The sequence below is a fragment of the Megachile rotundata genome, chromosome 5 (genome assembly GCF_050947335.1).
Source record: "Megachile rotundata isolate GNS110a chromosome 5, iyMegRotu1, whole genome shotgun sequence".
In the NCBI taxonomy this organism is placed as follows: domain Eukaryota; kingdom Metazoa; phylum Arthropoda; class Insecta; order Hymenoptera; family Megachilidae; genus Megachile; species Megachile rotundata.
The window spans coordinates 6,311,456-6,336,354 of NC_134987.1; the positions used below are offsets into that span (position 1 = coordinate 6,311,456).

General features: G+C 31.8%; 1 protein-coding gene across 1 annotated transcript in view; it reads right to left on the minus strand.

Annotated features, from left to right (window-relative positions):
• The window catches only part of LOC100876884 (uncharacterized), a 146,184-nt gene that overhangs the window by 39,631 nt on the left and 81,654 nt on the right, over positions 1 to 24,899 (minus strand). Inside the window, 1 exon segment of the mRNA XM_012291727.2 lies at positions 22,554 to 22,698. Within this exon segment, the coding sequence (XP_012147117.1) occupies positions 22,554 to 22,698 (145 nt within the window).

Sequence of the window (24,899 nt, forward strand, 5' to 3'; positions counted from 1 at the left end):
ATATAAATTTCTTTTAGACGAATTTAACTAAAATATATATTTTAGCCTGTAAATAGACTTAGGACACTTTCAGAATTAATCATTTATAAAAATCACTTAACACCTTTAATAAAAATATCTCCTATCTTAATTTCAAACTAAAAATGAATATATACTGTTAGCGATAATTTGGAGAAACAAAAGGAAGTTGAAAAACTAAGTTTAACCCCCTGACTCGTGACACTCCGAATTCAAACGTGACAAATCTCACTAAAATTTTGAATACCTCAATTTAAAGTTTACGTTCAATTTGTATAGTCAAGGATGAATACAAAATTGACATAACATTGTAGCTTTAACTCCGTAGCAAATATATCTGACGCACCTGACAAATGCAAAGAGTTAAAAACAAAGAGATTGAAATATTTTTCTGCCGAACTTTCGACGTCATGAAAACTACTTCTTGGAATGATAAAGCACTGACAAATAAAGTTGTAAAATACAGAAGTCACCTGTTCCATATAGGAGTTATAAATTCATGTCAATCATCGATTGCAGTCTAACCTCGCGCATGCAAGTGGAGCAAAATACGTCAATCAATGCCAGCCTCATTTCTCAAAGTCCAATTTTCCAAAACGACGGTCTGATAAAAACCGAAAAAGAGAAAAAGAGGGAATAAAAAGAGAAGGGAAAAGTCGAAACGTTAGCGCGAACGTCGTCAAAGTGCAATCTGCAAGCTCGAGTATATGAGAGCGTTACCCGATGTCCCAATTTCTCGCTTCACCGGTTCGTACTTGCGAGTTTCCCGGACAACGAGCCGTCAGAATCCCTCGTCTGGCTCCGATTGTTTCCGACAAAAGAACAACGGGACGTAATGAAAGAACGCATCCACGTTTCCAACGTGCAACCAGACAGTCACGCTTCCTGTTAAGGCAATTTACACTAGGTTTATCACGCTGGACACCGTGAAACATTGTTACCCTAGAACCTACAAAGCATCTCGTTGTCGAGATTAAAATTGGTTAAATACGGTTTTTCTTGTTTTCTCTGTCCTCGTCTATGATACGCGATATGGTAAAATTAACGTTACTCTTGAAGGTGTTTCACTCGAAGGTATTTTTGTCAATTTTGAAACTTATCAGGTAAAAAGTTAAATGAATTTCTTTGAAGTTATTAGTTCTCTACTGATAATTTCCACTATTTCTTGTTTCCACAATTTCTCACTATGTGTAGACATCACACGTGCAATATAGAATTAAAAAATGTTTATTTCAAATTATTGCATTAAAGCGGATGGCAACTGAGCGTCGCCTTTCAAGTGCAAAGGGTTAACACGTTGAATGCAACGCTGAAACAACTGAAAATTGGACTAATATTTTTAGCAAGTTTCACCAAATATTTTCTTCCATTTCTTATTATTCAAAATTCTAAGTACTTGATAAGAATATTTTTATTTAGGAAACAAATAATATGCATGATTCATATGAAAATTCAACCCTTAACGCTCTAACTTTTAATTTTGAATATCGTCTGGCAACTCCAGCTTATTCTCATTATACTTTGACTTGTGTCAGATTTTAAATGCTACAACGACGTGCAAATAATAATAATACTATAATTAATAATTAATAATTATATTACACTTGGAGTAGAACACCGCACATTAGTGGTACTTAAGAAACTTAGAGCATTAGGGTCTCATACTTAGGTCGTGAACGTCTCACATTTGGGTGACATGACAGTCAAAGTGTTAACTTACAAGTTAAATTACCAAAGGGGTCAAAATTACCCTTTAACAAATTTCTTATTTCATATATTCTTCTGAAAAGAAATAACCTCCGATCACATCGAAATTTTTAAAACTCATCCTTGATTAAAGAAAAAAGTCTTTGAAAGAATTTTAACGACAAAGCTTGGTTTACCATTACTCTACAAAGTTTAACTAATTTTTGATATCTCCGAAAATATGGTTTTCATAGAAGAAGGCTTGAAACAGAAAATAATGCTCCTAAAAGGCTCCACAAAATGTTATATACGTTTCATGTTTGCTTCCTAACCCCTTGAAGTTTGGACAGGTTTTATGTATATCTTCAAAAATGTTGACTTTAGAGAGAATGTTTTAAACAAAATATGAAACTCTTAAAAAACTATACAAAAAGTGTTATGTGCATTTTTATGTTTGCTAGTCTTCTTTCATATTTGAGAAGGATTTGATATCTTCAAAAATATTGATTTCAGAAAAATGTTTGAAACAACGTGAAGCTCTTAGAAATTCTATAAAAAATGTTATATCCATTGTTTCACTTAAACCTATTACTTTAATTGTTATCAGAAAATTGAATTGTTAAGAGAAAGTCATACAAAACTTGTAAAAATTGTTACATTTTACATTTTTTTTTATTAAATGCTGAAAATTTAAAAATACATCTCAAACGAAAGTTGTAGATCCCTTACGAAGTAAGTTAAAAAAGATGCTTTCTTATTACTGTTATAACAGTCAAAATAATAGATTTATGTGAAACATGTATATAACTATTTCTGTAGATCTTTTTACGATCTTTATTTCTCGTTTCAAACATTTTTCTGTAAAATCAATATTTTCAAAAATATACAGTAAAAATTGTTTGAGAAAGAAGAGTGGGAGAACAGTAGAGGGCGAACAAGGGTTCATTGCTAAAAGTCCTCTAACGTGAGATAACGTGATAAAATGATTTAACGTATAGTTATTCAACGCGTAGTAATCTAACGCGTAGTGATTCTAGCGCACAGTGATTTAACGCGTAGTGATTTAACGCGTCGTGACTCTAATGCGCAGTAATCCAACGCGTCGTGATTCTAATGCGCAGTAATCTAACGCGTCGTGATTCTAATGCGCAGTAATCTAACGCGCAGTGATTTAACGTGTGGTGATTCTATGGTGCGAAGTAATCTAAGGGATAGTGATTTAACGCCTGGTAATTCGAATGCCTACAGATTTAACTTATGACTAGATGCATGGTTAAATGCATAATTACATGTCAAAGTCTAACTTATAATGATTTAATGCGTGCTGATTCGCATGCGTAGTGATCTAATTGTTCTAACAAATGATAGTTATAATAAGCAGTGATATGATAGTAATTGCAATGTCTAATAGCATAGTAATTGTATTATTGAATAGTCTATTGCGTAGTTATTATAACCGATAGTAATTCTAATGCCTAGTTATGTAATACGTGGTAATTGTAATGCGTAGTGATCTAAAGCGTGATTATTCTAACGCATGATAGTTCTCATGTGTAGCGATGTAACGCGTAGTAATTGTAATGTGTAGTGATCTAACACGTGGTAATTGTAATGTGTAGTGATCTAACACGTGGTAATTGTAATGCGTAGTGATCTAACGCGTGACAGTTGTAATGTATAATAATCTAATGCGTGATTATTCTAACGCATGGTACCTTTAATGCGTGGTAATTATAATGCGTAACGACGTAATGTGTGGTTATTCTCACGTGTGGTAATCTACCATGTTATAAGACCACGCGTTAAGTCACTACATAGTAGAATTATCACTCGTTAGATCACTACATGGTAGATTACCACGCGTTAGATCACTACTTGGTAGATTATCACGCGTTAGATCACTACATGGTAGATTATCACGCGTTAGATCACTACATGGTAGATTATCACGCGTTAGATCACTACATGGTAGATTACCACGCGTTAGATCACTACATGGTAGATTATCACGCGTTAGATCACTACTTGGTAGATTACCGCGCGTTAGATTACTACTTGGTAGATTACCACGCACTAAAAAATTACTACGTATGTTAGTACCGTTCACATTTAGGTTAGCATGCGAAGCAATAGAATCGTGTTGCATTCAACTATTAACTTATCCAGCATTTTGACCTATTTTTTATTATAAATTCACCTCCTTTTCGGTACTACCACTATTTTGAAAACACGTTGTATACGTCTTGTATATGTACATTTCTATACGTATTGTATGTAATGCAAACAAACTCGTTTTGTTTGAGAACAAAAAGTTTAATATTTCCCTTCTATTCAATGTTATGAATCCCATGGGTTAATAACAGAAAACCACATATTTAAGAAATTACAGCTCAAAAGAAACACTTTAATTGATACTTAAATTCATAATGGCCTATCGCATTTAATCGAAGAACATTAACATAATCAACCTAACGTACAGAAAGAAGAAACACAGGGAAGTGCACCTATGTTTAGCTAACAAAAAAAGCACGGTATATTTAATTTGAATATTCCTAACAATGTTTAATAAGTTACTACGTGAATCGATAGAATCGAATTTGAATGAAATTGCTTTTAATTGCCAACTTGTTAGGCGCAAATAGCAGGTACAAACGCCTGCGTTCTTTTTGCGGAGCTCTGGATCGAATTAAGAGTAAGATTAGAGAAGAGGGTTGAAAATTTCTTCATCCCCATGAAACGATGAAAAACCAGCTCTCCGTGTTTCACGTGCAACCGCAGATTTGCATCGCGTTTATGGTTACTCGCGTGACAGCCCTTCGCTGCTCGAAGATCGCGTGCTCGCGTGTTGGCGAACATAATCAACCACCGGGGGAACACGATTACGACAACGACGTGGATGACGACATTCGCGATGATAATGACGATAATTCACGATGTATTCGACTTCTTTGGCAATGGGTAACACATGGTTAACGTGTTTTCGATGTGCTATAAATGCGGAGTCAGGTTTCACATAAAATGGTTCTGTTTGAGGATAGTTTTCACACTTCGTTGCATCATGTTACACATACGCTACATAAAGTATACTATACAATTTTTGAGTTTCGTCAAATATCAATCAGTGTTACACTTATTATTATTAAGCTTAAGATTTTTATTAAATTTAAGATTTTTCGGTTTCACACAAAATGGTTCCAGTTTGAGGATAGTTTTCACACTCGTTGCATCATGTTACAAATACGCTACATAAAATATGCTATACAATTTTTGAGTTTCATCAAATATGCTAGTGCTACACTTATTATTATTAAGCTTATGAAGCTTAAGATTTTTATTAAATTTAAGATTTTTCATATGAAGTTAAGATTTTAAAATACATAACAGTCACTCAAAATAAAAGTAATATAATCTCGTATTTAAAATAATTTAAAATATTATGGTTGTTTTTATTCCATTCATTTAAATATCTATTATATTTATTATATCATATGCAATATTCGTTTGACAATAATTAAACATGTGAATACTTTGGTTGTTACCTAAAATTAAGGTTATTGCCTTATACATTATACTGTCCATGTCTTATAACAAAATACATATACTTATTTATATATGTACACATATACTTATTTATGATAAGTATATATATACATATACTTGTTTATTTAATGTTCGAATTAATATATATTTATAATTGATGTCTGAATTTTCATGGTCATTAATTAGTTCTCTTCAGTTTGCATATTTGTCTACATTCCAAATAATAATTTAAATAATTATTCATCGTAAATTTTCCTCAAATTTGCATTATTATTATAAACAATATATTTATATTATACAATTTTAGACATTTCTTAATTCTTTTTATTACTCATTAATTCGAAACTAGTCCCCTAATTTGTTATTGATCAGTTCTCTAATTCGAAAACTATTGACTTCGCAATCGATAATTCCATATTTCTAAAATCGTAAGGGGGTGAACAATAAATTGTAATTTATAGCGGTATACCTATTATGTGTACGTACAAACGAAATTTCGTTCCTGGAAATAAACGTTAGAGATTTATAGATTTTCGGTAAAAAGCTTGATCTTCGTCGCGTTAACGAGGAATGTCGGGCATTGTGGATTCCCCGCATTCTTCGAATTATTTGAGAACACCAACAAACAGCGCTTGTTGTCGCACGAATTCAACAATTCGTATTTTCCAAGGTATGCCAACTATGCAGTTCATTCCCCTCCTCACTCTTTGCACGCTGTTCTTTTCACCAAAATCCGTCTCTCTTTCGTTCGTCGACCGCCATTTATAATTCCCTAAGGGAGCCCGTTTTTTCCAATGAACATTCGTTCGAAGAAAAACATTCCGCCGTCACGTAGAACGTGTCCGCTTGTATAAATGGAAAAATGTTGTACGAATTTGTCAGCTACTCAGAATTTTAGGACACGAAGAGGTATAGAATCTTGGAGTTCTGATACACAATTGGGGAAAACTCGTAAAAGCTATTTTTAATGGGGTTAAATTACTTTTATACAAGATTCACGTTAGAATTAATTTTATGATAAGATTAATTTCATACTATAATTAATTTTATAATTAATTTTATAATTAATGTTTTGTAAAAATTAATTTTACATTAGAATTAATTTTATAATAAGATTAATTTCACAGTATAATTAATTTTGCAATAAAATTCATTTCACGTTACAATAAATTTAAAAATACAATCTACTTCACATTAAGCTTTATTTCATAATACAATTTATTTCGCAGCAGAATTAATTTTATGATCCAATTGATTTTGTATTAGACTCCATTTCATGATAAAATTCAATTTAAGTAAGAGCCTGTTTTATATTATAATTCATTTTGTATTAGGATTAATTTCATAATATAATTCATTTTGTATTAGAATTAATTTTATGATACAATTTATTTTTTATAAGAATTAATTTTATAATACAGTTCATTTTACATTACAATTGTGCAAAGATTAAAACCCACGTATGTCATCGAGGTTCCCTTATTAAATGAGTTAATATCAGATCCCTCAAAAATGTGTTTGAAAATGAATAAACAAACGATAAAATGTAAATTAATATACACATCAATCCTGATAAAAATCAATACACATTTCAAGAACCTATCAAACTTTAAATCATTAAATAAACTTATGTAACGGTCATTTATCTGTATCGTTAATTTCAGTGGTAATGCAATGTACGTGTACACGAATATTCAAATTCGATTTTCTCAAAAACCATGTTGCACGTTTTCACGTAGAATTACACCCTGTCCGCGTGTATCACGATTTACGAAACACCTTGTGTACAACGAAACGTGTCTCGATGGTGGTTCACGGCAGGGGCAAACGCATAAACACATTAGTTGGTCGTAAAGGGGGTGCGTCGTTGGAATTCTGACGCACCGGAAACCATGAACGAGGGGTTGCTGGAAGCTCGAAACGTGGCACAAAGGTTGCACTGCTGGCTTGATGGATACATATGGGAGACATCCCTATGGAAATCATCCCTCCACCCTTCAGCCTAATTCCGCGTCGAGACCGGTGCATCATCGCCTCGTGAAACTCGTGCACGAGACCGTGACTACGATATATGTATGTTTGCACAACGGTGGACTCGAATATCTTGCCCCCATCGTAATAAAAAAGCAATGGATTGAAATAAAACAGAAATGCACCAAATTGGCAAATAAAACGATCCCTCCTGCATATTTGGTTTCAAAGCTGTTGAAATTCCGTTATGGAAGGAGAGAATGATGTTTATTTCGACTGGGAGTTGTTGCTTGTTGAATTTCAACGAAAATGTGGATATTGTGGAGTTAAGTGTATAGATGGTATTGTTATTGTTTAGTTATGAAGGTTACAGAATGTTAAATCTGTGTGCAGATGTTTAGATTTTTAGATTTTTGGATATATGGATTTTTGTATATAAACCCATACACCGTCAGTGTATGTTAATCGTAAATCTCCTGAAAACTAGAGATTTCCGACAATTATGCATAAGGACAAACTTGTTAAGGATCATTAAGAATAACGTGGATTTCCTGTTTAAATATTACACCCCCGACTAGTAAATAAAAAACCTCGTGGCTAAAGTAGGCGGACATAACAAATGCCTAACTCCACAACCGAATAAGCGAAATATTTCAAGAGCACGCGAGATTTTGCAAGTTTCTTCAGATTTTGGCTAATTAATTATTTCTGGGAGGAGATATAAAGCGAACTTTACCGACGGTGAATTTGACGGGACTCGTTCACCGGAAACGCATCATTTATTTAAGGCTTCTCCACACGGCTGTATACAAATTGCTAGATCAGTAATTCAATTACGCTCGCCTAAAATCGAGGAAGATAAATTCCCGCCACGAGTGCCGGTTTCACTGCCTTTCAAATCGATAACGCTAATGCAATATTAATCCATCCGACCCTGCGAGCTAGTCGGATACAGATCTCCATTGGGAAATAATTACAATGGAATCCTGTGGTTAGCAGAAAAGGGACGTCAGAATAACGGTTGCGGGACAACGGCGTAATTAATTTTATAACTTGCGCATTATCCGTCTGTTGCGGTCGTAATGGGATTGTCTGCAAACGGTGCAACGTACACACTCTTCGGTGAGTGCGCTCGAAATCGATCGACTAATTTGACTTCGATAGAGAGGCTTCCCTTTGATGCAAACGTCTTGTCTCGAACAAAGATTGCGTTTGATACCGTTCCCTACCTATAATGTGGATGTATACTGCGTTTCTACCCGTAGCTTATGATATTTCTGGTAGGTACGTCAGACCTAGGTAATTATTACTGTAATATGAAGCCATTGTTGTATTACAGGATCAGGTTTACTGTATTGAAATAAGCTTGAATTTTAGGCTACTATTTAACGTAAAGTAAGACTGATTGATGTTATAGAAATTTTATTAATAAAATTAACAAGAACAATTTAAATAATTAAAACTACAATTCTACGTTTCTAAAACACGAAATACAATGAACTTTATAATTATTAACCACGCTTTAACAAATTAACAAATTCCACGATGTACACAACTCAAAAGTTCAATCTTAACTCTCTTAAACTATATTTTGTTACCTCGTAACTAAATCGTAAAAGGCAAATGATGAAAAAGATATTGAATGATTCAATCGATTCACTACCGTATTACTAATCACATTCACGTCGCCAGTATCGGCGACGTCATTCTTAAATCCCTACTCTACAATGTTTTATGCAGACGTGCGAGAGATCGCTTTAAGATAGATAATCTAACTGTTGTTTTGGGAAATGCAGGGATATACAAGGTTTCTTGTTATTAGTGTTACTCACTGAGAAGGGTGGTAGATGTTGTTCTGAAGCTTCAAACCCTATGTTTGGGAAGGAAAATCTTGTTCAGAATGAGAACTCTATCATCTATATATTCTATTCGCCTATGTACTCTATCACCTATACTCCTTTCAAGGAGTATCACTAGTTACGAGACACCCTGTATGTATATATTTGAAAAAATGGTGGGAGTTGGAATTGGTAAGGGCAGAGTTAAAAAATGACGCTGAGGACAAGGTTGAGGATGGTGTAGGGCTGAATATTGATAGTATAAATCGGAGTTAAATATGAGATCATTGGAGGTATTAAGTAGTTTGATAGGATGTCTACATATTAATTTATGTTGACATACAACAATACGTAAAATTTAAGTGTTTGTATATTTTGAATTCAGAGATTTGAATTGCGTGCATTATAATTAGTATTGCAATTCAAACTTGATCGTAAAACAAATACCATTTAAGTTTGTTACGTTTGATGCATCAGATAGAGCTCAGCACCTGCTGCTATAATCTGAAGATAAGTAAATAAAAATGAAATGTATGTTATATTTTGTATTCGGAGATTAATTACATGGATTATAATTAGTAATGCAAATGAAACTTGATCGTGGAACAAACACGATTTAAGTTTCTGACGTTTGAACTTGGTGCACCAGTTACAGCTCAGTACTTGCTGCTGCAACGTGACGAGAAGTAAATCAAAATTAAATGTTATATTTTGGATTCAGAGATTAATTGCGCCGATTATAATTAGTATTGTAAGTGAAACTTGATCGTGGACTAAATACGATTTAGGTTCGTGGCATTTGAACTGCGAGGAGCATCAATTACAGCTAAGTAATTGCTGCTGTAAAGTGAAGATAAGTAAATAAAATTGAAATGTTAGGTATATTTGGATTTAGGAATTCTGGCTGTTCAGATTATAATTAATATTGAAATTAGAACTTGTCAGTGGAGCAAAATTAGATTTATCTGATATTTAAAGTTAGATCCACTAGATTAGTCCATGAATTATCTACAATTCAAGTGGTTCGCTTGTAAGAAAAATTGCAAGTCTGATTAAGATAAATGTATCCATTAGGGACTACGTTCCCTTCAGAAATATCTTAAGAGAAATTTGCAAATGTTCATAAAAAATGACTGTTTTAGGATTATATTCTTACGTGCCTAATAATATTATTATTTATTTTAACAGTGTAAATAACCAATATGTTAATAACTTCATTATCCAAACATGACATTCTATATTGGGTCTGTCATGTTTTACATCAAACTTTCATTCTAAATGATATTTAAAATATTTCTTCTTTGTTTGTTTTTAAATTTTTGTAAATTATGAGAAGAAGTCCTACGAATCTGTATAGACTAAACACAATATTACCGAATATTTAATCTTCCTTATTTGTGTTTGTATAACCTTGAAGAACATATCCATGCTCATGAATAAATGAATCTTGACCCACACTTTTATTTAACATAAAATGTTCCATTTCTGTACTTATGTAACCTTGAAGAACATGTTCATGTATATGAATGAATTAATCTTGACCCACATTTTTATTTTACATAAAATCTTTCCTCTCTGTCCTTGTATAATCTTAAACAACATATTCATACATAAGCATAAATTAATCTTGACCCACACTTTTATTTCACAGAAAATCTCTCTTTTCTGTCCTTGCACGATCTTGAAGAATATACTCATTCACATAAATAAGTTAACCTTTACACCTTCAAGTAACACTAAAAAATACATCAAATTTCAATTAGAAGCCACAATTTCCTCCAAAATGCAAATACACAATCTTGTCAATGCAAAGTATGTAAAAGTCATGTTCCTCGAAAAATATAATACAACTTCTTTTTCTTTCATTTTTAAAAAATCTTAAGTGCACAAGTGTCCATCACCGCGAATGTGCTTTGCATGTACTTTGCGATTGTCAGCACCAAAACCTATATCAAATGAAATTCTCGGTGCAACCATCCCGAACGAGAGAAAACAATTCGCACCGATCTCTGGAGAATATCCATGGTTCATTCGCTATTTCATACAGCATAAACTACAGCTAGCCGTTAGATCATGGAATTCTTTCGAGAACCATTAAAGGATACACGGATCCTGTATCTCGTTTCGAGATCAAATTACGGGTTACTCTCCACGGATATCTTCGAATGCTCGGTTGATTCTACAAACGGATCTTTGGCCATGCACTTGAACGAAAGAAGAAGAAGAAGAACGAAGTGGAGCCATCATTTCGATACGCTGAATCCAGTACAGCGATTCTAAGGATTCTAAGGGAAACCCTCGACCAGTTTCGACTTAATTGACCCTAAACCCACCAGAGGATTCTCCATGAGTTTCAGTTTCGTAGCCTTAATCCTGATGTTATAGGGAATTTGCTGGGACGTTGAAAACGTACAATTTGTACGATCGAAGTGTGTGAGCCTCGGAGGACTATCACGGACGTTGCGAGAGGAATAAATGATGATGTTAGATAGGGAAGAACGTATGTACTTGGATGTTGAAAACAATTCTAATAGTTTAATCATTGTCATTCAAATATAGTAAATATAATCATGGATTCTTTAATTGTTATCGTTGAAGTATCTTATATTTAATAGTGTATTATTTTGTTATTATCGTTGTAACATAAGTTGTGAATATTGACGTCATAAGTTCCTAAATAGCAAGGATTTATGAATATACAATATTTCAGACAGGTGATGAGGAATGATTTTATGGTTAATTTAAAGTAAATGATATAATACTCATATTGATTTTATCATGAAAGCAATATCAAATAAATGTTACTGTTTCATAATTAATCTTGAATGAATTTTTCTAAATGACTGGACTTAAATGTTATTGTCTGATTAGCATGAAGGAGTATCATTGTACTATGAGTGTCAAATAAATATTATTTGATATTTATTATTCAGTAAGAGATCGAATGAATGATACTACTGCATGTCTGAGCTTCAAAGAATATAACTACTTTGTGACTAATTTCACATGACTGCCATTATGTGGCTGATCTCACATGAATATCCTTATGTGGCTAATCTCATATGAATACCATTATGTGACTGATCTCATATGAGTTCCATTATTTTGTGACTAGTTTCACATGAGTTCCATTATTTTGTGATTAACCCCACATGAGTTGCACTATTTTGTGACTAACTTGAAGTGGATGATTCTATCCATTTGTGATCAATTTCAAATGAATAATATTTGAAACGTACAATGATGTTACTGTTTCAATGAATAGTACTATTTTATAACTGATCCTTCAAATATTACTACTTTGAGCCTAATCTCGTATAAGTGCCACTTATAGTTTATTTTCAAACGAACAGTATTATTTTCTAATTAATTGATGAATATCATTTGAAACTTACTGAACAAATTTACTAATAAACTAGTACAAATTCTGTCTGACATTAAACGAATATTACTACTTCATTAGTACGAATGAATACAAATAAATGCATGATCGATTCAAATGAAAATTGTTTTGTGATCAATTTTGGATAAATACCATTTGAAACTGCTCTACAAATTACTAAAGGACTCCTACCACATTTTCGTCTGATTTCAGATGAATTTACTACCTCGTAATTTCAAATGAATAGTCCTATTTTGAGAATAGTTCGAAATGAAAACCATTACGTTGTGATCAATTTCAGATGAATGCCGTTTGAAATTTGCTGCTCTGCAATTTACTGAATAAATGCTGCCATTTCATGTCTGACCTCAAACGAATATTACTACTTTGCATGTAATTTCGAGTGAATAGCATTATTTTATGACGATCACGTATTTCAAACGAATCCGGCTATTTGCTGATCAATTTCAAATAACAACTACTTGAAATCTAGTATCCTGTAATTAAGTGAAGGTGTACTGCATATTTTTGGGGATGATTTTGAACGAATGTTACTTCTTCGTGTCTAACTTCAAATTATTATCTTGTGGTCATTTTCAAATAAGTTTTATTATTATGTGGTCATTTTTAAATGAATACTATTTGGAACCTATTCTTCTGGAGATAATTGAATAAGCACTATTTTGTAACTAATTTGAAATGAATATTAATTGAAGAATAACATTATTTTGTGACACTGACTGATTTGAAATTAATACTAATTTATATTCTAACTAGTTTTAATGAAATCTTGAATCTTTTAAATTTTTCATTATTTTGCAAACAGTTTTAAAAACAAATTGTATAATATTTAGAGTAAATCCACTATTTTGACAAGTCTGACTCGTGACGCACGAGTGCGTCAGCTGTGATCAATTTTAATCAAATTTTTAATACGCTTTAATTTGGAATTCCAGTCCAATTATTTGCATAGTCGATTGCATAATACCAAATTGAAATAAAATTTCAACTTTCTTTGTCTGTTCTAATATTGTGGCTTTGATTATTTCTATCATATCATATCTATGAAATCACTACAAAATCATATTGCAAGGGGTTGCTATTTACATCAATTATTAGTGATTAAACTAAGATTGTATTACGGCATCAATAATACAGCTGTGATTAACCTAAAACGTATGGAATAGTATGAATATTCAATTTCATACCTCCGAATATTGATTCGGTATTGATATCAACTGTTTCGTGACTAATAAATGAATATCATTTCCATATCGTGTTTTTTTTAATCAAAAGGTGCGGTATTGGATTAATACCTGTTATGATTTGACTGGTTCAAAAACAAATAGGACAGTTTTTATATGCATATCATATACTATTTCCTGACTAACCTGAAACACATAACCTGCTATCGTATTAATTCCTATTATTATTTAATTCAAATGTGTATTTATAATTTAGAGTTCCTACTGTAAATATATGTATAGAACAAAAATGAGATATATAGATTTTAAATTCGACTAAATGTGTCTGAAACTATAGAAAACGATACCCAACACGATTATTGTTGACGTCAAGACGACTGACGTCAATGATGACCAACATTGTCGTCAACGATAAGTTATAGAGCTTTTAACGTGATTCCAGTCGATTGTATGTGTGAAAAATTATCGAAAACTATACCAAACGGTTTTTTACGAATTCTATTATATGAAATTCTACCATCTTGTAGAAAATATCCAATTGAACATTCTTATACACCAATTTGAAGGTAACTCTTGGACAGTTCTGGTTAGTAATCTTATAATACTTGTTGAAAACGTAAGGGAAATAACAGAAAACAAATCGAATTGGGATTGATTAAATATATTTATTCATAAACACAAATATACAATTCGTAACACACTAACGATAGGAATAATATATACAATAATATACAATAATATCGAACACTATAAACAATTTCGAATAATATGTGTTAAATAATACGAATTAATTTGGAAAATGAATAATAATTGACAAAATAAGGAACGTGAAATCACAATAAACTAATTAACAAAGAATCAATCTTGGAAAATGATTTTAACGATAATTTGAATGAGGCGAGGCAAGGGCGTAAGCACGATCGAATTGCGAGGCGTCTATCGAGCGAACGAACGAACGAACGAACGAATGATAAGAGCGACTCGATCCGTAGCGGCACGGACCCCGCTGAGTCACGTGGTCCTACCCCCACTACGGACGATATCGATCCGAGAACGATTCAAAATCCTGGTGGCTTTGCTCTTAGGTTAGCCTGTACGTCTCGGAAAATTACCGAAGTAATTTCCGTCCGTCGACCCTCACAACAGGAGATGCAAAGCATCATCCCTCACGGGGCTTCATGGAGGCCTCAGAGGGACGTAGAACGCCCCCCCTAGCCACGGCTTGTCGACCACAGGGACACATAAAGCGCCCCCGCGCCGCAAAGAGATCACCTACCAGTCCATAACATAACAATAAATTATAAGCAATCAATAATTAACAATTTTGATGCCTCACATTTCCACTCGTTACCTCCTTGCGTCCTTTACAAAACGTCCTCATAACTCAAATTATCACATATATGACACCAAATCGCGACAAACTAAAAAATGCCGATAATTATCAACTAAAATGAAATATTTCACGTTCCTGTCATCAACAATACTGATAAAGCAAATTGTTCTTTTTACTATTATACCCTCATTTGAAATCAAAAGTCGCAAAATTGTGGACTGTAGTGTGTAGACAAACGAACAAATGCAAGGTCCTTTTAGAAGCCCCACTACGTTCGGCAATGTAATGTTGTTATGAAACATACCTTTCGAGGAGTGGAATTTGGAAACTTGAGAATTTGGAAATTTAAGAACCTGGAAACTTGAGAATCTGGAAATTTGAAAATTTGGAAATTTGAGAATTTGGAAATTTGAGAATTTGGAAAATTGAGAATTTGGAAATTTGAGAATTTGGAAATTTGGAAATTTGAGAACTTGAAAATTTGAGAATTTGGAAATTTGAGAACTTGGAAATTTGAGAACTTGGAAATTTGAAAATTTGGAAATTTGAGAACTTGGAAATTTGAGAATTTGGAAAATTGAGAATTTGGAAATTTGAGAATTTGGAAATTTGGAAATTTGAGAACTTGAAAATTTGAGAATTTGGAAATTTGAAAATTTGGAAATTTGAGAATTTGGAAATTTGAAAATTTGGAAATTTGGAAATTTGAGAACTTGGAAATTTGAGAACTTGGAAATTTGAGAATTTGGAAATTTGAGAACTTGGATATTTGAGAATTTGGAAATTTGAGAAGTTGGAAACTTGAGAATTAGGAAATTTGAGAATCTGGAAGTTTGAGAATTTGGTACCTTGAGAATTTGGAAACTTGAGAATTTGGAAATTTGAGAATTTGGAAACTTGAGAATTTCGAAATTTGAGATTTTGGAAGTTTGAGAATTTGATACTTTGAGAATTTGGAAAATTGAGAATTTGGAAATTTGAGAATTTGGAAACTTGAGAATTTCGAAATTTGAGATTTTGGAAGTTTGAGAATTTGATACTTTGAGAATTTGGAAACTTGAGAATTTGAAAATTTGAGAATTTGGAAACTTGAGAATTTGGAAATTTGAAAATCTGGAAACTTGAGAATTCGGAAATTTGAGAACTTGGAAATTTGAGAATTTGTAATTTTGAAAATTTAGGGTATCTCTCGAGTTTACCCTCTAAATTCCAAATCAGACGACCCAAAATTGCATATACAATCCTGTAATGTACTACACACGACCAAATAAACAATTACAGATCGAATTGTTCCAAGAGCTTCGCTATATTCAGCAATGACTAACCTCAAACACATAACATCGTACCAGTAATTTCGATGAACACCACCATTAAATACAATTTGAATTTCAATACTGACCTTCCAAACTTAAAGAAAGTACGACAATTTAAATATTAAATCGGCCAACGCATACCATAGTTCAGATTAACCTTAAATGTTTTTTATCTCGCGGATTTATCGTTTCTTTCAACTTTGTACGACAGCACAATTTTTTCTACGAGACGTGATTTATAGTGGTCACGTAACCGCTGACCCGTTTAGTACATTATTACTAAACAAAAAATACCGGTATATAGCTTGTAAATGTAATTACAAGCTAGAAAGGTTAATTATCCGTAAAATGTGACCCTGAGTTTTATAAAAATTTCATAACAATTCCGCTACATCGCCGTTAATTTTCTTTCGAGATGCTAACGGCAGATATCTCATAAAACTCTGATGAAGCAATTTACATGGGTCACAAGATAACGTTGGAAATCAGAATAATGTAAAACACGGAACGCTCTTAAAATTTCCTATGTAATTTAAAATATAATTTCAGTTTCATAAATGAAAATATACTTCCGTTGCGAGATACAATGATTATAAATCTGAGAGTACTGTACAGACTTATATAATATATCTTTTAGTAAATTATAAATCCTTATTATTTATGTAAAAGTGGAATAAAAACTATTTCCAAGTGTTTGATGAAATATTCTGAAAAATAGCTACGTATATATTCGCAAGTATCTATTTAAAGTATACTGAACTAAATGAGAAAAATTTGTGAAATATAGGAAGAATATTTTAAATGTGAAAACGCTTATAGAAAAGAATGTTGCATATGTTTAGTTCAAAATATTTGAAGAAATATTGTAATACTCATTTCTAGTAGAAATATATATATGTGTGTGTGTGTGTGTGTATGTGTTTATATCTATATACGTATAAACACCGCATGCATATGTATATGAATAGTGATGAGCAAAGTAAGATTTTCTAAGAAAAGGAATGATGACCTAAGAAATGAGAACTAATCACTTGATACTTCTTATAAGAAAAATTTTGAAATATGAGAATTTTGAAATTTGAGAATTTGGAAATTTAAGAACTTGGAAATTTGAGAATTTGGAAATTTGAGAATTTAGAACCTTGAAAATTTGGAAATTTGAGAGATTGGAAACTTGAGAATTTGGAAATTTGAGAATTTAGAACCTTGAGAATTTTGAAATTTGAAAACTTGGATATTTGAGAATTTGGAAACTTGAGAATTTGGAAATTTGAGAATTTGGAAGTTTGAGAATTTGGTACTTTGAGAATTTGAAAACTTGAGAATTTGGAAATTTGAGAATCTGGAAACTTGAGAATTCGGAAACTTGAGAATTTGGAAATTTGAGAATCTGGAAACTTGAGAATTCGGAAATTTGAGAATTTGGAAATTTGAGAACTTGGATATTTGAGAATTTGGAAATTTGAGAATTTGGAAACTTGAGAATTTGGAAATTTGAGAATTTAGAACCTTGAAAATTTGGAAATTTAAGAACTTGGAAATCTGAGAATTTGGAAATTTGAGAATTTAGAAACTTGAAAATTTAAAAATTTAGAAATTTGATAATTTATAAACTTCCACTGTTAAGACTCCTTATTATCTCTCTAAATTTGCTACCAAACCTTTCCCCATAAGATCACGCTAAAAAACTCTCTCACTCCTGTCAACATCTTTCATTTCCACTCTCTCTATCTCTAACTAAAAATAAATATATTTCTACAACTGTTTCATCAACATCGTAAATATTGAAGCTGTATGTTCCCTCATTGTAGCGCATTTATCTCTTAATTCTAAAGTAAAGACTTTAATAATGCATGAAAGCTTATACAACGCGTTTGATTTATATTCCTTTTCGCATGCGGACAAACGTTTAATAAGCAAATGTTTAAACATGAATAATTATAACTAGATTTCCCTTGTGTCCGATTACTTTCAACAAAATAATTGCAAGCAATCTTCCATAATTATGTAGAACAAGGTACACTTCATCGATTACAATAATCTCAGTGGCATGCAAAAATGGTTGGAATTGTTCTTGATATTACAAGTAAAAAAATTCCATGTAAGCTCACGATAATCTGTTTAGCTTTAAACAAGAATATACATGAAAGAACTTTTAATACCGTGTACTATATTGCTGCAACATTTTCAACAGCACAATGTTGCATTATCACAGTGTACGATTTACATAACGTGACATAAGTACTAAGTTTTTATTAGTACGAGATTTTGATCTGTATATAAAAATGAAAAATGTCGTAAAAGTTGGGATTTTAATAGTTTAAATAAAATATTAGGGGTTAAATTTTATAACAATTCTTACGGCGACTAGTAAAAAGAAAATAAAAATTATTCGTATTAAACTTTATTGTATTTATGGGTTGGAAGATCGTAGTAAAATAAACATAAGCGAAGATAAATTCTAGGTTTTTATATTTTATGATACTATTATAAAATGTAATTTATATGATTTAAAAATGAGAGTACGTTTATTGTGAAAAACTGTAATCATTTATTTAAATTTTAAGTATAAATGCAGATTAAGTATAATCTAGCTTCTAATTTAAATTAGTTAAAACTAGTTTATGTTAAGAGTTGTATAATTTAATATTGTGTACATATTTTCTTTAATATATATATATATATATATATATATATATATTATTAGATAAGGACAGGTTCAACATAACCAAACTTTGTTTTCAAGATCTTAACTGTACCTTTAAAAATAGGATAATTACTTCTGTTTTATTACAAAATATTGAAAACATGTTTATTATTAATTTTTACAATAAATATCACATTATATTATAATTATATTATGCGAATATTATAATATATTAGGTGTTATCATAATAATATTACATCATAATAAATATTATATCAAAAAATATAATAATACATCTGGTTTTTTAAATTTGTTTAATAAAACAGAACTTGTATTATAGTCATAAAAACAGAGTTATGATCTTGAAAATAAAGTTAGGTTATGTTGAACAACTCTGTTCCTAAATATATAATTCATGTTTGCACTAATATGTACATAAATTATGCAACCTATAAAATAAATTATTTTTGATAGAATTAAACTAAAAGAAAAATTATATTTAATCTATAAATATTATATGCTGTAACTCCTTTAAGCATACATAATTATCAAATTTTTTAATCATCTTATAATTATCATATTTATTAAATGCGTTCGTAATATTTATTATTAGTAAATATTTATTTATAAAACACTAGTAAATCATCCAAAAAATTTAGTTCCTATATTGTGTGTAAAAATGAATATATATTTGAACAAAATGTGAAAAAAGGAACTAGAAATAATTCTATATAAAGTGTAATTGTGAACACATACGTCAGTTAACAAAACCATTCAATTCATATTAATAAATCCTCAAACAAAACTAAAAATTTAAAGCCACGTCACTACTGATTAATCGATTTTCACCAAACTAAATTTTGAGGCCAAGCAAAGATGCATAGCTCCCTCCTAAACTGCGGTTTTAACCAAAAGATTTTAAGATTTGTACACAGAATGTTCCCAACCCTTTCATTTTTAATTTCGACGTTAACATTTTAGCAGAAGAATGCACAGGAGGATGCTTTTGTATTCGGCATCAATCACTCTGAAATCCGAAAGCTGCGTCGGACCTCGTTCAGCCGCATTGCCAGCTTTGCCAAATCTCGATTTCCTTTCCAGTTAGAACGGAAAAAATGCAGTGGTAAAATGCACACAGCAAAAATCGATGCTTTCGTATTCGGCATCAATCATTCTGAAGCCGAATACATTCGGAAAAAATGGCTATGGATTCAAAAGAATAACATAGACGGATCTGCAAGAGGTTCGGTGTAAAATGGAGTGCTACATTATGGTTTCAAAAGCCAGCATGTTCGAAGTCAAACAGAACTGCCGAGCAAACAGTTCGAAACTTGTCGATATTAAGGTAGATGTATCAGTTATACCTTTCAAGATTTCATGTCTATAAATTTTCAATGTTTCAAATGATTTTGCGTGGTTATTTTACTATAAATAACTGTATTTCTAAATGAAGAAATAATTCGTGATGCAAACATGATATGATATAATAAAGATATTATGTGTTATAATATATGTAAATGTAATAAAATATACAGCAAACATATTTGTATAGCAAGTATAATATTATAATACAACATAGGAATAGTTAGCTCAGATCAAATCTGATGTAAGATTAATAATATGATGCATCAAATACACTATGACACAAACGTAATGTAATACGATAATTACAGTTATAATATAATAGAGTATAAATGTGAATCAATAGAATGAAAATATAATATAACACAAATTTAATATAATATAATATTTGCTAATTTGCATTCACTATTACGAGGTTCCCTAACCTAATTTACAATAGCTAGCTAATGCAGCGCTCTCTTGCGATTTAGTTAACACACATTAATGTCATAAAGTTACCATGCACAAGACTTTTCTACCTGACACTGCAATTCTTAATAATAGTTTCGGTACTACCAATTTTAATTTGATAATAAATTTGTCAACCGTAATATGAATTTAACTGAAGTACTAACTGATGAATTTAACTTTTATCTCTGAAGTTAAGGAGTATCGATGATATATTCATACAGAAAAACGTTTTCAAAGATATAATACTTATTTCTAGGTTAACGAAATTGATGAAGAACTCCTATTTCGAATAATCGCCAATAATTTTCGCACAGGTGATTCCTTTGCAGGTTTATCTCGAGCAGTTTACCTCGAATTTTGGGAGAGTCGCTTTAGAAAATTCGGGCTTTGGCACCGGACGAATTACCCCATTAATGAAACGCTTGATAGGCATCGTAGAAGAAGCTTTACGTGAAAGATAGATAATCGATAGTAGTGGCTTAAAGGGATCCGCTTGAGCTCGAGACTGATTTTTCGTTTGGATAGATACGCTGCTCAATTTCTCCTCGAAAAAAGAGTACGGGAAAGCTTTCCGAAAAAAACGTTTTTAATGAAAAATGAGGGTGGTTGTACAGGGAGTATAAATACGGGCTGTTATTTTGACTTATTGTCAAATTAAACATTTTTAAATTGTAACTTTTGTATGCACGGGTCTATAATAGAAAGTTAAAATAAACTGAAGACAACGTTTCTTCCAAATTATGTACTTAAAATAAGAATGGATATGTTTAGTTTTAGAAGCGCAATTTAAATATGGACTTTTAAGATGATATAATGAAGAAATATCAAAAATATTAAGTCAGATGAAATTAGAGATATACTCAGAGTCTTGATGAAAATAAGAGGTTAGCCTTTACGAAGTATTACAATACTTATGAAGTGTTACGTTTCGGGATTACTAAAATAATAGTACTATACTAAATTAGTAGTACAATGTTGAAAATAATGATTACAATTCAAAATTTAATTTCTATGTCCTCGAATACTAATGTCAGAACTATGTCCAAGTGTAACCTCTTAGGCACGGCTGAACTTTACGCTGCTTCTCTGTACAGCAGAGTTCGACACAAATTACGCGTAAACAGCACTACAATGTGTGACAATGCTGTTCTCTACGTGAGTAGATTGGACCGAAGTTTTTGATGATCAAATTATAATTTTTCTCAAAGATATGATACATATACTTTAACTTTCATAATTTACTTTTTTACAAAATTCACAAAATATGTCATTTCCAAATGTTTCCAATATCATCTATCAGTACAAAGAGATCCCATGGTGCCTAAACTTGGCGTTACCTTTTATTTACATGTAATGTACTTTTATGGGATTTGTTAATACTCTTATAAAACGTGGTGAAGGTAAAAAGTGCGAATCAAAACATATGAAGATCATTCAATTGAAACGATGAGTGGGCCAGTTGAGCCACTATAGTGGCGCTATGTAATCTACGACATTCGCGGAAGCCACTTGTGGCGTGTCGTGCCTAAGAGGTTAAAGTTACTGCAAGTGAGCGTTACACGGGGAGTTCTCGTTAATTCAGACCGTTGTAAAAAAGGCGAACTCGTATAGTCATTTAAGATGGCGGAATGTGTAAAATTACACATAAATTCAACCGTGTCCCACACGTTTTTCGCGATAAGGTGAAGTACAAACAGTAGCAAGTTTTACTTTAAGGTTCCCTATGGAAGCGGATACGTAACGCGTACGTGTTGGAGAACACAAAGCATAAAGAAACGAAGAATTATCACATGGACGAATGTACTCACTAGGATCCTTGACGGCTGTGATAACGAGGCGGAAGCCGTTCGTGATGGTGCCCCAGGAGTCGGTGACGTATTTCAATGTCACGAAGTTGGTGTGCGTATAAATCGCGCCAACGCTTTGCTTCGTGTTCCTGCAGGACAGGTCTGCCTGCAAAACAAAAGAAACGATGCTCGTTCAATATAACAGAACTGTACACGAACAATGTCTATCTTATACAATTTCTGTGTACCATTGAAATTATACATCGTCGAATTCATTGGCAGACGAAAATCGATTAGTCCTTTCAGCAATACGCAGTTTTGCGAATTATTCTTGTCAGGTGGCTTTGTTTAGTAAGTTACTGAAAATAATTTGCTTATTCGGCAATGACAGCAAGGTTAAATTTATAAATCAATAAACTCCAGTTCTTCACTTTCCATATCTCCAAAAATTCAAATTCCTGTTCTGAGAAACCTCCACAAATTTCTATTTTCAGTGAATATAGTTCTAACCACTTTACAGAGATACAAGTTTTGAAGGAATTTGAGTATTACAACGGTCAATAATAAATTTAAAAACAAACTAGAAAGTATATTTTATTAAGCATCACATTTAATCTGTATTTTAATCAAACATTTTTAATACATATTTTAACGTCACATTTTTAATCTACATTTTAATCGAATATCTTTAACACGTATTTCACATGCTTAATCTACATTTCAATCAAACATTTTTAAAATGCATTTCGATACCAAATTTTTAACCTACATTTTAATAAAACATTTTTGCTACATATTTTAATCAAACATTTTTAAAACATATTTTAGCATCACATTTTTAGTCTATATTTTAATTAAACATTTTTGCCACATGTGTTAGCATTACATTTTTCATCTATGTCTTAATCAAACATTTCTAATAAATATTTTAGCATCACATTTTTAGTCTATATTTTAATCAAACATTCTTGCCACATATTTTAATATCACATTTTTGATCTATGTTTTAAAATATATTTTCAATATATGTTTCAGATAACATTTTTAATCTATATCACTGTTAGACGTGACAAACGAACTACAAACTCCAACACGTACAAGCCGTGTAAGCAATAATAAATTATCCCGAAGTAAAAGCTGTTTTTCGTTCTTTGAGATCTGGTAAGAAGAACGTGGTAAATGGATGTTCGTGGTAAAACAAAGCTTCTGCTTTTTGCTAATCACGTTTCAGGAACTTCGCTTAGGTTAGAGTAGAGTAGTGGAACAGTTTTCATTTAGAGTACAGAAAGCACCGACGAGTGAGAGGATTACTTGTTTTTAAGATAAATATACATGTAGAACGTTTATTCCTAATAGCTGCTATTACCCTTTCATTCTTGTGGTTGCGATAATACTTTTTTTGCATAGCAAGTATTGTGGTGAACATGTCGACCATGAAGGTGGTCATATGTGGTCAGTGTTACGAATTTAGTTAAATTAATTATCTATAAGACGAGCGGAGGGAAAAGCTCTTAAAGGAAATCTGATATTTGTTAAATTGGCTTGTTAAACAAATTTTGATACTTGTTAAGTCAAAAAATATTATAAGCACAAATTCTCAATATCTAAATTCTGAAAATGGCCGAATTGGAAGTTGACAAATTTTTAGGACATCAAATTCCTAAAATCCCAAATTTCCAAATTTTCAAAACACCAAAGCCTGAAGATTGTAAATTTACAAAATTTCAAAATTCTAAATTTACAAAGCATAGAATTTTCAAATTTTCAAATTCCTAAATTCTCAAAGTCTAAAATTCCTAAATTTCTTAATTTCCAAATTCCCAAAGTCCCAAATTCCCAGAATTCCAGATTTCCAGATTCCCAAATTGCCAAATTGGCAAATTCTCAAATTTCCGATTTTCAATTTTTCCAATTTGTAACTTCTTCGATCCCCATTTTTTCACTTTTTAACTTCCCTAACTCCCAATTTTCCTAATTACTAATTTGCCCAACTTCCACATTGCCTATTCGCACATTTCCCAGTTTCTAGATTCCCCAATTGCCACATTCCCCAATTCCCACATTTCCCAATTTCCATATTCCCCAATTCCCACATTCCCCAATTCCCACATTCCCCAATTCCCACATTCCACAATTCCCACATTCCCCAATTCCTACATTCTCCAATTTCCAGATTCCCCAATTCCTACATTCACCAAATCCCACATTCTCAAATTCCCAAATTCCCAAATTCCCAAATTCTCAAATTCCCAAATTCCCAAATTCCCAAATTCTCAAATTCCCAAATCCTTAAATTCCCAAATTCTCAAATTCCCAAATCCTCAAATTCCCAAATCCTTAAATTCCCAAATCCTCAAATTCCCAAAT